The sequence below is a fragment of the Chionomys nivalis genome, chromosome 1, assembly GCF_950005125.1.
Source record: "Chionomys nivalis chromosome 1, mChiNiv1.1, whole genome shotgun sequence".
Taxonomy (NCBI): Eukaryota; Metazoa; Chordata; class Mammalia; order Rodentia; family Cricetidae; genus Chionomys; species Chionomys nivalis.
Window position 1 is genome coordinate 184,228,586 of NC_080086.1, and position 15,693 is coordinate 184,244,278.

Genomic DNA, 15,693 nt, shown 5'->3' on the forward strand with positions numbered 1-15,693 from the left:
GTCTGTCTGGTTTCTGCCCCAAATATGTCTCTCTCCTCCCTCTTCTTGCCTTCTCTCCTCTTGTTCATTTTTTTTTTGAGCCTAGATTTCTCCTCCTACATATTATCTCCGTCTTCCAGACCTGCCTCTCCTTTCTTTGCCTAGCAATTGGCCATTCAGCTTTTTATTAAACCAATCAGGTGCTTTAGGAAGGCAAGGCAAAAAAAAAAAAAAAAGCAACACATCTTTATATAAACAAATGCAGCATGAACAAAAGTCTCTATATGTAAAGCATAACACACCATTGCTCAGTTGCAGCATAAACAAATATAACAACACATCTTTACATAAATATTCCGCGGTACTCTGTTAGCAAGAATCCAAGACTTCCCTGCTGCCTTTAGAGTATTAGGCTCACTTCTGAGGCCTCCCTGAAATCAGAAAACACTGTCACCCCTTTCTTGTTCCCAGTTCCCTGTTTCCTGTTCCCAGTGATTAAAGCAACTGCAAGATTGACACCAGTGAAAAACTGAGGAGCTAGGCTCAGCTTTTGCTGTACTGTGAAGTCTCCTCTACTATGTCAGTGTGAATCCTTTCATATCCCTTAGGAAATTTAGAGACACCTGAGCAGGAAGTTGATGAAGATTCGTGAGACAGTGTTGAGTCCTGAGAGGTGCATTACTCATGAGCACTTCTGCGGGGCTGTAGTTCATCCTTGTGTGCTTCTCTCTTGTTGGGCAGCTAATCCTGCAGTCATTGCTGGATCCTATAATTAGCAACTTACAGACAGGAGCCTAAGGGGCCTCAGCTAGGAAAGCGAATCCAGTCATGGCACCCACTTCCTGCCTTTTGTAGCCATTTCCCCCATAGTTTTGGAGCCTGTAAACAATGATAAAATGTTACTGCTATCTCTGTAGCGGAATACTGTCATTCTGAATATGCTGCTTTGACAATGTCATAGACGAGGTGGCTTACAACAGATACTTGTAGTCACACTCTAGAAGCCAGAATGTTCAAGATAAGATCACCAGCAGATACAGTGGGGTGAGAATTTCCTGGTTCTAAGTAGTGTCTTCTTACTGTGTCCTAATATGGCAGGAGGGGCAAAGGGTTTTGCTCTGCTACTTTGCACCGATACCTCGTGTCCTAACTAAGGTTACTATTGCCGTGATGAACCACCATGACCTAAACAAGTTTGGGAGGAAACGTTCATTTTGCTTACACTTCATGACACCATTCATCAGTGAAGGAGGTCAGGGAAAGAGCCCAAACAGGGCAGGAACCTGGAGTCAGGCGCTGGTGTGGAGGCCACGGAGGATGCTGCTTACTGGCGTATTCATTGTGACTTGTTCAGTCTGCTTTCGTATAAAACCCAAGACCACCAGCCCAGGGGTAGTACGACCTACAGTTACTCAACTGTTAAGAAAATGTCCTACAGGGTTGTCTACAGCCTGGCCTTATGGAGGCATTTTCTCCATTCAAGTTCCCTCCTCTCAGATAACTCTAGCTTTTCTCAAATTTGACATAAAATTAACCAGCCCACCTCTTAAAGCATCACTTCCTAATTTTCACACTAGATCCAGTTAGCATTTCTGCATAGGAATATGAGGGGGCAAGATCTTAGCCACAGAAAAACCAGACCAAAAATATGGGCAGCTCTCCAGAATGCAAAGAGATAGAAACCGAAATCAATGCAAGAAAATTAGTAAAATCTGACCGAGCGTGATAAAGAACAGCACTGGAAAGAAGTTGGACAAAGTAAGGAACTAGTCAAGTAACTAAAAATGCTACAGTGTAGTGAGTCTGCACCCAAGTCAGCAAAGTGGAAAACTGAGATAGTGAATCCAGTGTTGTAGGAGACTAACTCACTACACTGTTTTTGGTCAGGTTAGAGGCACAGGGACAGGACACAATGAGAGATGTCTTCATGAAGAACAGAGAGAAGTATTGCTGGTAATCCTTTGAAATATAGAAAGCCAGTAGGTATTATCAAAAACATAATGGAAGAAAAATTTCCTAAGCCATAAATAGACAGACAGACAGACAGACAGATAGATAGATAGATAAAAAGACCCAACTGTGTAGATTCTATTTAAGATGGGGAGAAACAGGTCATAACTAAACAAATCTTATCAACATTTTTAATGTAATCCCATACACTCTTCAGGGTTTCTAGTCACAAATACAAGTGAGAACAGTTATACCTCAGTAATATTCTTCGATTATAACTTTTTCCAGGATTCTTACAGTACTGTAACACCTCAACCTCAGCTGTACTTCCTAGAATAGTCTCTCCTGTTTCTGGAGAAGTCCCTGCCTTAGTATTGGTCCTTGCCTGCATGTCTGCCATTAGCTTGATTGGCCACCACCACCGCAGGAATCAGCCTTGCCAGTGCTGTGTTCATCCTATGGTTTTTAGATTAGATCCTTCCGCCCCCTTGGCAGTTATAGCCACCATTGTGCCTTACGTGAGGCTTAGTAAGTTCTTACTAAAGGCTTACCCATAGCAGAATACTATTTAACTTCAGAGAAAATTTACTCATGGCTAGCAGAAACATTGTCTTTCATACTGTAGCACCCAGTCCCAAGCTTGCCAATAAGGGGACCCTGAAGAATGACCTTTATAGTCTGTAGGGTGACACCTTGCCGGCAATCCTTGTGCATCCCCCTACCCTCAATATATTGTGTAGCTTCTGTGAGCATGTCCTAGTTTCTGGGGGAGGGGAGGCACAGTTCAAGTTTTAAAAGACTTCACATGCCTAGTAAATACTGCTAAACTTAGATAGCTTTATTCTTTTGGATGCTTAAGGATTATTGGGAATTCTGTCTTTGGGTACCACTTTTTCCCTTGTCAAACTAGCATCTTCACCTGGGCTGCTTCTTGGTTTGGAACAGGTTGAGCAATATCATAATGTCATTTTCCATGGCCCGGAAGGAAGTTTGCAAGACTACATAGCACATCAGCTTGCCCTCTGCATGAAGGTATTGTGTATTTTCACACCATTTCATTTTCTTTGAAGACTGGGAAGAATATAGAGTTGATGTCCCTGCTTTGTCATCACAGCACAGACAGATGGCTGCAGGATTCCCCTGTGAAATAGTGAGAGCCGAGGTGGATCCAGGCTTCTCCAAGGAGCAGCTAGTTGACGTGTTCATCAGTAGCGGTAAGGCCTTGCAGAGAACTGGCGTGTGGTAACTCAAAGGCATGATCTTCACTGAGCCATTCCGGGGAAATCTTTATAGTTGTGCTGCTTTTTACTTTCTTCCTGTTGATGAAACTAAAAATTGACATGAAAATTGGAAACCCAAGTGAACAATTAAACAATATTTCTGTCAATGCCCTTGTGCTAATTGGTCATCTTGAGTTTTCTTCTTTATTTTTATAAACCACTGGCTGTTCTAACATATGATTTGGCTGTCTACAGTAGTATAGCAAGAGAAGAGGTAATGGAAGCTGCTCCCCTTAGTAGGATTGCATATTGCATTTTGATATCACCTAGAATTGCTGCTGCAAGGTGATACAGCCAAAGAGATTGATGTGCAGTAAACTTTGCCATTCACACATTTCCTGCAATGCTGTATTCATCATCCTCATACGTGGAGTAACTTCTGTCTGACCATTGGTGTGTCATTGATTAGCATTTTTTAAATACATTACCCACACCAATTAGCTCATAGCATCTCTACAACAGTGCTCCTCAAGTAGTTCTCACTGTATCTGTTCCCACAAATAGGGTAGCAGAACCACATGTAAACATTTAAGATGAATTATTCATGAGGCCTTTCACCGCTTGACACCCCAGGTTCACCACATATGCGGTCAACGTAACCCTGCAGGGCACAGCTGTGACACAAAGCTGAAATGGGCTCAACCTCGGTGCCAAGGCGGTCTAGCCACAGGCATAACTGGGGGAGAAATTGTGAGATTCAGAGAGGAGAAGTTGGGACATTGTGCTTATGAATAGAGAGGGCTCTTCCTTGTCTTTGGAGCTGTGATGAACGGTGTTACCCCATGGCTCAGGACTCAACTATAGACCAAACTGAGGGGGATAGAAACCACCTTCAGTTTTTAAGTCGTGAAATAAAGTTAAAAACAAATTTGGAGACCAATTAAGGCTTCTTTCAGCCTCGAAGCACCCCTTGGAAAAAGGAAAATCTTCTAGAATGTTAGTGTCTGTCCGCTGCACCAGAAACCAAGAAATAAATATAGAACACTATTTTCTTACATATGATTTCAAACATAGATAACATTTGCTAGTTTCTACTCTTGCATGCCCTATACTTAAATTATCTTTGTAACTGATCATTCAGTGTCCCTGCTTAGTAATCTGGAAAGCACTTGAGATGATGTTGTGGGTTCTCTCCAGGGATGCCACGGCAATAACAAATACAGAAAGAAATTCTGTATTTGGTTTAGCAACCTATAAGGATCAACAGTTTTCTCCAATTTTTAATAGCAAAGTAAAGATCAAAATGGTGATATTTGTCTGCTATGCCTTTGACTACAGTGACTGTCGTGTACAAAGTGACACGAGTACTTTGAGTCCCTCTGTGGCCTTTCTCTCCAGGCTCTAAATCTGCCAAATCTGCTCTTGCTACTGCTGCTGCTGTTCTCTATACCCCCTCCCTGCCCCATCATCTCTTGCTTAGGTGGCTCTGTGGCCTCATCAGCCCTCTTCATTTTCCTTGCTGCTGCTGCTTCATCATATCCTCCTCAGAGAACCACTCTAGGAGACAAAAACTTTCATAAGTTCTTCCTGGTATTACACTCTAAAGACTCAAGAATAGAAATTGAAATTCTTAGAATGCTATGTCAAGAACATTGTGTCTGGCATGTCATCTTATGCCTATTTCTCTGGATGCTTACAACTCCCTTCCCCTGTTCATTCTTTCCTTAGGACTCACTGCGTTTGACTAATGGCCAGTAAGGAGGTGGTGTGGAATGCACCTCTGTGGAGTAGGTGGGGCTACCATGACTTCTGAGCAATACAAGGCATATCCAGTGAGCCCCAAGGGTTTATGGGCCTATGGGTGTCTGTGCTTTCTTTATGCAGAAAGAGATATCCAGGAAGAATCTTTTGGTGGGGGAGGCGCTGATAGAAGGCCTCAGGGGAAGGGAAGGTGGATCTATACAGCTAAAAAGGCTCCCTAGCCTGTTGTACCCTAGCTTTCAGAATAATAGGGTTATAAGTCTTGTCTGTCAACTGCACTGTTGCCTTTTTATCAAGAAGTGCAAGTGATCAGATGTCATTATAGAGGCACACACTGATTTCTCACAGATGTTCGGTGTGCTAATGGGTCTTAACCTTAGACAAGTCCCTTGGACTTGACCAGCATTGGAATGGTGAATTTTATCTTCCACCAAGCTATGCATGTATTTATTCTTGTCTACGTGTCTAAGAGGTAAAATGTAAAGACAGCCACAAAGAATGAATAAAAGAGCAGAAGAACAGAAGAAGCAAGAGGGGCAGAAGCTGATTAAACTTGGCTTTAAGAATCCAAAACTTACATGGAGAATAAAATGGAGCCAGTGAAGGAAGGAGTAAGAACAAAAGAGCTCCAGGAAGCATGAAGGGGCTCGGAGAGTCGCGTTAATCACTTGTGTCATGTCGTTCACGATGACATTTTCCTTTTCGTTTTACCTTTCGGGAGAGGCACATCCCATGACTCTGTTGTTTGCTGGGAGGGTGTGAATACGTATTGCGGCTGGCTCAGGTTCCTCTGCAGTGCAAGGTATGAAGCGGGGTCATGGAGACAAATGGGGTTTTAAATTCTATGTGACACAATGTGGGGAACAAAGAAAAACTGAAAGGCTAGATCAGTATTTTCAAGTAACACTTTGAATTCCTTGGAGAACTCTCCTGTTTAGAAGTAAAGAACTGAATATTACTGTAGTAATGGTAGATGAATATGCTAATCAAAGTCTCTGTAAATGAATCTATCTCATTGGGCCTGCATCACCAGAGACTCTTTGAAGGCCTTGCCTGCAGTCAGTTCCCACTTTGTCCCACCAGAGCATTATCCCTATAGGGACTGGAGTAGGCGGTGTACAAAGGGGTTATTTTCAGTCCGATTATAAACTTGGGGTTTAGTGACAATTGTGGCATGCTATTTTCAGACTAAGCAATGCTGCTGTTGAAACAACCATGTACGATTTTAATTCAAAGTTATCCCGAGCAGAGGCTTAGATCTGAACCCCAGTATCCAATTAAGATGGCCAGTCTCTACAGGAGAGGAACGGGGCTGGGGCAGTCTACGTTCGGAAGATATAAAGAATAGTCTCAGAAATGAGCTTTGAAGTAGCATAGAGCACAGGGGTCTCAGAGGGTCGGATTTCAAGCTCCAGGATAAAAGGAGTCCACAGCCAGAAATAAAATGCGTGAGTGGTTTTCATTCTTGTCTCTAGAAATCTGCCAGGCTGGAAAACCTTCAAACTCAAGCTTTGGTAAGGAGTTCTCACTCTCTTCTGAGAATCATGAACATTTAGATATGCAACTGCGCTAAGTGTTCTGAGCTAGGTACGTGCTGTTTCTCTGAGAAACCAACTTGGCACACAATGGACGAAGGAAAGTGATCACAGAGAGATGGATGAAGGAAAGTGGTCACAGAGAGAAGACAGGGGCTAGACGGCCAGCAATGTTAAAGACACTTTTCACCAATGGTACCCCCACCACCTTGATGGGACCTCATACAGACCAAGATGGGCGTAGATGAGGGAGACACCTATGAGCAGCAACACTCACCCTTAATGTTGAGAGTCAGATGTAAATTAAATCAGCATTGCAATCTCTCCTAGTGGATCAAGAAAATGAACCTGTCTTTTCCTGGGAGTCCTTCTTGCACATCTACAAGTTCCGTTTCTTGCCAGTGTGATTCCACCTCCTTTCTCCCTCTTTATCTCTCTTCCACGGCTGCTGCTCCTCAGTTCGGAAACATTAGACCTTACACCCCATCATCTTATTCACTTTCCCAGTACAGTAATGGCCGTGTGCTCACTGCCCCGATTAACTATACAGCCTCTTCTTTGGTGGGAAATGCAAAGTTGTCTTTTGCAGTGGAAGGTGGACTTACTGTTTTGTCTCCTGATGCTCTTCTACTTTTCTGGGCCTTGGTAGAGGCCTCTTCTTTTGCCTTCAGCACATCAGTTAGAAAGCTTGTTTCTTTTCTCTTTGTTTCTTTCTTGCAACTCTCCTGACACTGAATGAGACCTAAAAGCAGGAGTCAAATCCTCTTTACCCCATCTTGAAACATTTCTTTCTTTCTTTCTTTCTTTCTTTCTTTCTTTATTTATTTATTTATTTATTTATTTATTTATTATTTATTAAAGATTTCTGCCTTCTCCCCGCCACCACCTCCCATTTCCCTCCCCTCCCCCATCAAGTCCCCCTACCTCATCATCCCTAAGAGTAATAAAACCAGACTTGCTGAACATAATGGACAATGAAGACTACTGAGAACTCAAGAACAATGGCAATGGGTTTTTGATCCTACTGCACGTACTGGCTTTGTGGGAGCCTAGGCAGTTTGGATGCTCACCTTACTAGACCTGGATGGAGGAGGGTGGTCCTTGGACTTCCCACAGGGCTGAAACATTTCTTTATCCCTTATCTCAAACATTTTCAATGATCGTCAGCAGTGCTGATGAATTCCCTCACATTCTCTGTCTTCCACAGCTCATTTCTGTCCCTAGCAGATCTAGGCCCTGGCAGGACCTTCTTGTCACAGAGAACGTTTAGGAAGTGCCAGTGTCCAGTACATCTGAATAGAGATTCATCAAAATCACTGGTAATGCAGGGAGTGGAGCCCAGGGGATTTGACCATGAGAACAGAGTGCAGAGCGGCTACATTGTGTGGCTGCTCGCCACAGAGGTGAGGTGGCTGCTTGAGCCCATTGAATTAGTGTGACATCATTCGCTCTGAATTCCCCATTCAGACGCTTCTCTCTCAGTGTTGATTCAATACACCAGTCCCTTCTGAGACTAAAGTGTAACCAGCCAACGGAATTTGACATCCACCATGTCTTAAAGGTAGATGGCCTTCTCACATCTGTCCGCTGTTAAAATGCCACTCCTCACACTAACCCTCATCCAGAATGGCTTCCGTCTTCCACTGCCCCAAGACAGAACCATTGAGCCTGTAGCACCGTCACACGGAAACACTTGGATAAACATTTGTTGAAATGTAATTAAGTTTTCTTGTACATGCTGGCTGGCACAGCGGCATCAGAGCCCTTTGACAAAGCCTTACACCTAACACAAATCAGAGGAAATCTGGACTTCCTCAGACCTACATTACAGGAAAAGAAATGTAAGCCATTGAATAGATAGATTGTGGTCTTTTGGTTTTTTATTACTAAATAGGTCTTTTTTTTTTTGGTTTTTCAAGACAGGTTTCTCTGTAGCCTTGGTGCCCGTCTCGGAACTAGCTCTTGTAGACCAGGCTGGCCTAGAACTCCCAGAGATCCGCCTGCCTCTGCCTCCCGAGTGCTGGGATTAAAGGCGTGCGGCACCACCGCCCGGCAGAAGAGGTCTATTTATTGTTACTATTTTAACCAATTATAAGGTTCCTTCTTTCCTTCCTTCCCTCCTTCCTTCCTTCCTTCTTCCTTCCTTTCTTTTTCTTTTCAGGACAGGGTTTCTCTGTTTATCCTTGGCTGTCCTGGAACTTGCTCTATAGGCCAAGCTGGCCTTGAACTCACAAAGATCTGCCTGCCTCTGCCTTGCTGATGCTAGAATTAAAGGTGTATGCCACCACCACCCAGCCCAATTAGAATTTCTTATACTTCTACAGTATACACACACATATGTGTGCGTATATTATAATTATTTATTTTAAAAAGGCTCTCACTACGTAGCCCTGACTCTCTTCAAACTCAACCTGGGCCTCTAGTGTTGGTCACATACATGTATTTCTGAGATAATGTTTGAATCTTGAGAAGCATAAGTTGTCATTGTTACCAGACTGCCGTATAGAAGATCACATCAGACAATACTGTGATGTCCAGCCCCCAGTGCAAGGAAATTGAAAAATGTTTCTTATTTCTAGCCTAGTTTTTAAAGATGTTTAGCTGAAGAGGTTCACTTACATTGTTCAGGGATTCTTTTGAGAATGAAAATCCATTGTAGCTATAGTGATGAGAAGAAAGCACAGAAGTTTCTCCCATGAGTGTTCACGACAAGTAGAATGTTCCACAAGTGCTTTCAATTGGTTGTTCCTCACTGAAGGTTAACTTGACTAGGACCGAAACGTCTGAAGTTTTCTAAGAAGTTAAATGCAGTCATTTCTTATTAACTGTCATTTAGGAATTGCTGTTTTTATATTTTTACTAAAGCAGAAATGACATGGTCGTCGCCAGGCCTTGTGTTGAGTAGGTTTTATATGCCGGCTTATTAGCTCCCTGTTTGTAGAAAGTTCCCACTGAACTCACATCTTTCTGCTTGGGTTGATATGTAGTCATCTCTGCTCATCCTGAGTGGGAGGAAGGGTAAGAATGGAGACGTTGGATTTGACTCCCTCCTCAACTGTTTCAGAAACCTTAACTGATCACTTCTGAGGGCTAGGGCATGCTTACTTCTCCAAAGCCCTGCCTCTTCAGACTATGAATATCTTACATATGTATGATTAAAGGACATTTAACGCTTTTAACCTTTGATATTATGAAGCATACACAAAACACCACATAAAGATCAAAGAGTAATTTTGACTAAATTAACCACTTAGCCACTGAACAAGCCGAGAATTTAAATACCTTCAGCTTCCAGAATGTGCATACATGCCTCGTCTTGCTCACAAAGCCTTGCTTGCAGCCACATCACTATCATTTGTATAATAATTTTTTAGTATTTTTGGAAGTGTTAAGGAACGAATCTAGGGCCTCCCATTCACCAGGAAAGCATTTTACTGTAGAGCCCCACCTCATGGTCTAAATGTGTTTTTTATGGTCTTGTTTCCTGCTTTTAAATTCACAGATTTAACATTTTTCAAATTTGATATATGATGAAATTATATTGTATATATATCCTTGGTGACTTGATAATGTATCATTTGTGACAGCTTCCTGTGTTCTCAGAGTTGTCATTTCCAGTGTGGGAATGACAACTTTTATTTGCCCGAGCCCTTGCTAGTGGTGGTGGGTGGATGCCCAGGGTTTGCTAGGTATGGGGGGTGCCGTGTTGTGTTCGTTTTCAGCTGTGTTGCATAATGCTGTGCAAGTTCCTGGACCTGCAGCTGTGAACCTCCGGTATTTTCAGAGCATGCCCACCACACGACATTTACTGTGAACACTGTCTTCTTAGGTTTGCATCTTGTGCCACTTTGCAAAGGCATTGACCTCGAATTTTGCTTCTGACCACAGCTTGTCTGATCCCAGTGAAACAGTCTCCTATTAAGAAGAAAATAATCGTCATCTTAGAAAATTTGGAAAAATCTTCATTATCTGAGTTACTGGGGGACTTCTTGGCACCTTTGGAAAACCGCAGCACTGAAAGCCCGTGCACTTTCCAAAAAGGTAAAGGGTGGGGTGAGCTCCCTAACAAGCCAGGTGTGGCGTCATTGCCACTGGTTGGGCCTAGGCTTCGTTAGAGGTTCTTGGCGTTTTATTCGGGAATGGAATAAAAGCTCACATGACTCACAGAGTGGTGGGGAAACTTTACTCGGAACCAATAGTGTAGATTAGAAAGGATACATCTTCAAGATTCCTGCTGGGCCACATGTGTGAAGCACAAAGGTCCTGATTTTTGTTTGAGGTTTCTTTTGATGAAACCCAAGAGAAGTATGAGCTTGGTTGCTAAAGGGTGTAGCATGGGTAGTTCTCTACTTTGATGAGAGGATTTGGAATATATAAGCCTTTTTTCATTCTGCACTCCCCTTCCCACAATGCATCTGATTTTAATAAGAGGTCCAAGTATGCATAGGTATGAGAGAGTAAATAGGGGATTCTCCCTAAAAGTTCACCTGACACGATTTTAACGTCCTGAGCAAGCACCCCAAACCCTTCTAGGCTGAAGCTGGCTTTGCTCATAGTTCTCGGGTGGTGTTCCAGGATGGGTTTGGATAGAAAAAGAGCTTTATCAAGGGTCCTGCTAAGGAGAGTAAGTTAGTTCCATTCTTTAAAGCAGGTATACCGCTCGAGGCAGGTTCAGGTTCTAGGTTGCTCGGCGCGTTGTTCTGAGAGGAATGTGTGTCTAGCCCAAGCCGCGGGGAGTCCCAGGTTGCTAAGTTATTCCTTGTGCTTACACGTCTTGGTGTACCTCCAATCTTTCTGTCCTCAAAGTACAAGTTATGTCCCCCGTGTTCTTGATTTGCACTGGCACCAAGCATAAATAGCTGAGGCTGAATTATGGCTTGGCTTCTTTTAGGAAACGGAACGTCCGAATGCTATTATTTCCATGAGAACTGCTTTCTGGTGGGAACCCTTGGCAAGGCCTGTCTCCAGGGCTCCGACCTGCTGGTGCAGCAGCACTTCCGCTGGGTGCAGCTGCGGTGGGATTGTGAGCCCATTCAAGGACTGCTGCAGAGGTTCCTGCGAAGGAAAGTGATGAACAAGGTAACAAGCAGAAGCTGCCACCTGCCAAGTTGGGAGGGGGAGTTTCTACCTGGGTTGAGTTCTGCTTATAGTGTGGCCCAGGCTAGGATCCTCTGTGAGCATCGCAGGCTGAGTGCGAGCAAAGGATATGGACCTCTCAACAGCTCTGCACCGAGCCAAAGACAAGAACATGGGGATGGGTTTCCAGTTCCATTATTAGAGAATGCATGTAGAAATAGTAATGTTTGGGGATAATATCATGTATAAGAAACAAGTTAACAGTTTTTACTGGTGTTATCAATAGTTCTCAAGGAATCTCACCAAGCTCTAAAAGTTATAAAGTGTTAGATCTGAAAATTAATCACCGTTGTCAAAGAAAACTCACTGATGCCTTAGAACCAGAGGGCATCACCCTACTGTTTATGCCATTTTAATAGACACCTTTTACACTATGGTGGGAAATGGTTAAGTGTGCTTGTTTTCAGAATTAAAACATTTATTTTAAAGTTTCTCATATATAAGAATAATGCTGTGTTGACCAAATGTAAAATATTACTATTTAATAGTCTGTGAGTGGACCGACATCCGAGTATCAGAGTAGATTTATTACAACAGAACTTCATTTGGTGGAGTTTTCTCCCTTAACCCCATGCAGAGGCAGTGTTTAGAGAGCATCATTATTTTAACAATATCATATCCACTGATCACAAAACAGCTCTTCTCACCCAGGCGGGCCTTTGACTGTCCTTTCAAGACCAAGATGATACTTGACACCATGCCTATAACTGCCTACCCCATAGTTCTGGGCCATAAGTAGAGCACCTGTGCAAGACCAAAACTCTCTCTGCAGTGCTTACCACAATCCTGTCTGTCAGTGTGTGGGTGTGCACACTTAGTGAGTGAGTGTGCGGAGGGGCAGACGGGAAGAGTAGTGTGGGTAAGAATGACCTTTGCTAATTCAGTGATTTGAATTGAAATCTGAAATCCCTAGCTCGAGAAATCTACTGCCTAGTCATAAATATATTCTTTTTGCAGAAGCAAAGTCACTAGGTGACCTCAGTAAGAAAAAAGAAAGTGGGTAAAAAAAAAAATCAAAACCCGACAATCTGAAGTTTTTCAAGTACTAATACTTTTATTAATTTTAACACTGTTAATAATCATGTGCCTTATTAATTAAAACAATTAGTTTAATTAGTTAAGATTTATGGTTAATAATTACTAAAGGTAGTTTTTAGTAAGTGTTTTATGTCTGTAGCCTTGACACACCCCCTGCCAGCTCTCTGGTAAACATGGCAGCAAAGGAGCTCTTGCTGCCCTCGTCCACGGCATCTGAAAGTGGAGTATGGCACAGAGGAAAGGGGCAGCCGAAGAGTGATGTGTTTCATTTCCCAAACATCGCTTCCAAGGCTAACAAAATAGATTCCCTGCAGTGAGCACACAGTGGGAAAAAGCGAGCGATCACTCCAAAATCTTGGAGTGAAGAAAGCCGAACCCTTGCAGGCATTTAGAGGCATGTTTGCGCTTGATAATAGTCTCTTCTCCAAAATCTTTCAGAGATGCAGGAAATATATCTTTCAAGATTCTAGGCTTCTTACTAATATTTAATAAAAATAATTATATTTTTAGAGAGAAGTTAACATTTAGCTCAAATTGCAATGCTGCTATTAGGATTCTTGCTAGAAGAATATCAGAGAAAGTGAGGAACAATAGTTTTGGTTTTTTTTTCATTTTTGTCTTTTGAGGAGAATGGAAGTCATAAAAGAGGCAAAGCTACAAGTAAGTAGCCCAGCATAGCAACTTGTTGAACTACTGTGAACCCTGACAAGGTCTTTCCGTCTTCCTTAGCCAAATCATCCCCTTCATGTAGAACTTACTAATGTTTGCATTCATCCTTCTGTAAATGATGCTTATTCTTAAAAATATTTGAAATTTAAGCAACGTATTTTGACCATATCCGTCCACCATTCCCTCTCTTATCTCGCACCATACTTCCCTCCCAACTTCCCGTCCTCTATTTTCTTGCTGATAACACACTCAGGGATGCCCTTGTGTTTGAGGGGAGGGGAGGGCCGTCCACTTGGGCAGGGACATTTCCCAAAAGCAGAATGATGTGCCTTTAAGAAAGGCCCTAGCAAGTCATCACCCTTGCCCAGTGAAGGAACCATCATGGACAGTTTTCATTCAAGAGAGATTTTTAAATATATCACTTGATTTATTCTAAATGTAAACATCAAGTGATATATTTAAAAACATACTCAGTGCATGGGAGTCCACCTACCCCGATGGCTCTAGGTTGAAATGCCTAAACTCTTGTCTTTGTACATATAAAGGTAGCAAGGCTTCATAGTTGCTTTAAGGGATGCTTTATAACGTAATTAAATTTTCTTAAATTAGTTGGCCTTTAAAACTTTAAGAATTTTTGCTATCTTGCAAATAAATCTTCCTAAATACTCAATTAATGCATAAAAAAGATCAGAAAATTAAGATCACAAATCCAGTGATTCAGATGATTTCCCAATTCTTGTATTCTTTTTATAGACAGTAAAGTTTTATTTTAGCCACACACTAAAAACTCAAGTCACTACTGCGAAGTGGCAGCCTGCATTTCAGTCAGGGAGCTTGGTGGAGGTCTATAATATAAATTCAGATCTTTCTCAACAAAGCAGGAACCAGGAGAGCTCCTTCAGCAGTTACCGTGTGTGCCGCTTGCCTGAGCGCATGCGTATGAACTGAGCTTACCTGACTCTCATATGTATAACCCCTGACTCTTGGCACTTCACCCCAGACTAAAGTTAGCTGATTAATATGTCACCCTTTCTGAAAGGTGAAACTGTGAATCCAATGACCACTTCCAGGTTAGACCCAGGGCCCAGTGCTGACCAAGTGGGCACAGCACTAAGATGTCCATCCCAGCAAACAGGAGGGTGTGGAAACATAGCAGGTGTGCTCTAGGGCTGGTAGGCAGAAAGGCCTCTCTCAAGGAACACTTTTGGCATATGCTAATCTGTGCTTTAAGCCTAGCTGAGACTGGGGAGGCTCCAGGCAACAAAACCCCAGTTGTAGCAAATCTTGAACAAAGGAGGAACTGTGGTGGGGCTTGAAGCCCAATATAACAGAGGAGAGCTGGCACCAAAGCAGCCAGCTTCAGTTGATAACAGGTAGCTTGGTCATTGGTCATTGCTTTTTCACCCATTTGTATGTGTGTACGTGTGAGTGTGCACACATGGAAGCCGGAGGTCAGATTTCCTGCTGTTCTGTGGATGTTGGTCACTTTATGTTTAGAGACAGACCTGAAGCCTTTACTTACCTAGGGTCTTCCGAGTAGATTAAGCTGGCTGGACAGCAGGCCCCAGGAATCCATCTGACCGTGGCTCCCCAGAGCTGGAATTATAAGCACATAGCACCACACTTTTTGTGTGGGTCTGGGGATTGAACTGAGGTCTTCATGCCTTCATGGCAAGCCCTTTACTGAGGTCACCAGGCACTTTACCTATTCTGCTATTTGGCAACAATACCAATAATCATCCTCCCACTTCTCTGTTCCATACAGAGTATTATTTCAGTCTCTCCCAGCTAACGAGTGTTCTTTATATCCTGCAACAGATCAGCTTAAATTCCATCTCATCTTTAGGTTTCCTAACTGCTCTGTACTTAGACGATTCTTCTTTTGCATAATGATACACGAAGCTTGGATCTGTACTTAAAGATTGCAGTCTGGAAGGGATCTTGGGCTTAATGAGCCTGTCCCAGATAATTTATTTAACAGATGGCAAAACGTATCAGCAACCACAGAGGGAAGGTATTTGGAGTGTGGTGTGTTGCTAGCTAGCCTCCCTCATACCTCCCGGTCCTTGGAACTGACGGCTGACTGCTGACTCCCTATTAGCTCAGGACACACCTTTGCTTTTGTTCTGCTCTATAGTTTCTGAGCACGCAAAGTACACTGAGGTGTAGCTCACCGAAAAAGCGTATCATTTGTGTGCAGAGGCTTGGGTTCCCAGCACCCAAAGTAATGAAACATGACTTTACAATGTTCTGTTTTCCTTAGACGTGATAATTAGTGCTTATAAACAGAAGGCATACAAATATAAACCTACTATGACATCTAAGTTTCTCAGCATCCCTACAAAATTGTGCTTATGCTAAATAAATATGCAACAGGAAATAAAACCATTTAATAGCTGTAAGAC

The 15,693-nt window shown here is 42.7% G+C and overlaps 1 protein-coding gene across 5 annotated transcripts in view; it reads left to right on the forward strand.

Annotated features, from left to right (window-relative positions):
* The window catches only part of Cttnbp2 (cortactin binding protein 2), a 154,210-nt gene that overhangs the window by 119,405 nt on the left and 19,112 nt on the right, over positions 1-15,693 (forward strand). For all 5 annotated transcript variants that reach the window (XM_057761670.1, XM_057761636.1, XM_057761653.1 and 2 more), the window contains 4 exons: positions 2,875-2,961; positions 3,044-3,143; positions 10,334-10,486; positions 11,337-11,524. In XM_057761670.1, the coding sequence (XP_057617653.1) occupies positions 2,875-2,961; positions 3,044-3,143; positions 10,334-10,486; positions 11,337-11,524 (528 nt within the window). The remainder of the gene's footprint in view (positions 1-2,874; positions 2,962-3,043; positions 3,144-10,333; positions 10,487-11,336; positions 11,525-15,693) is intronic.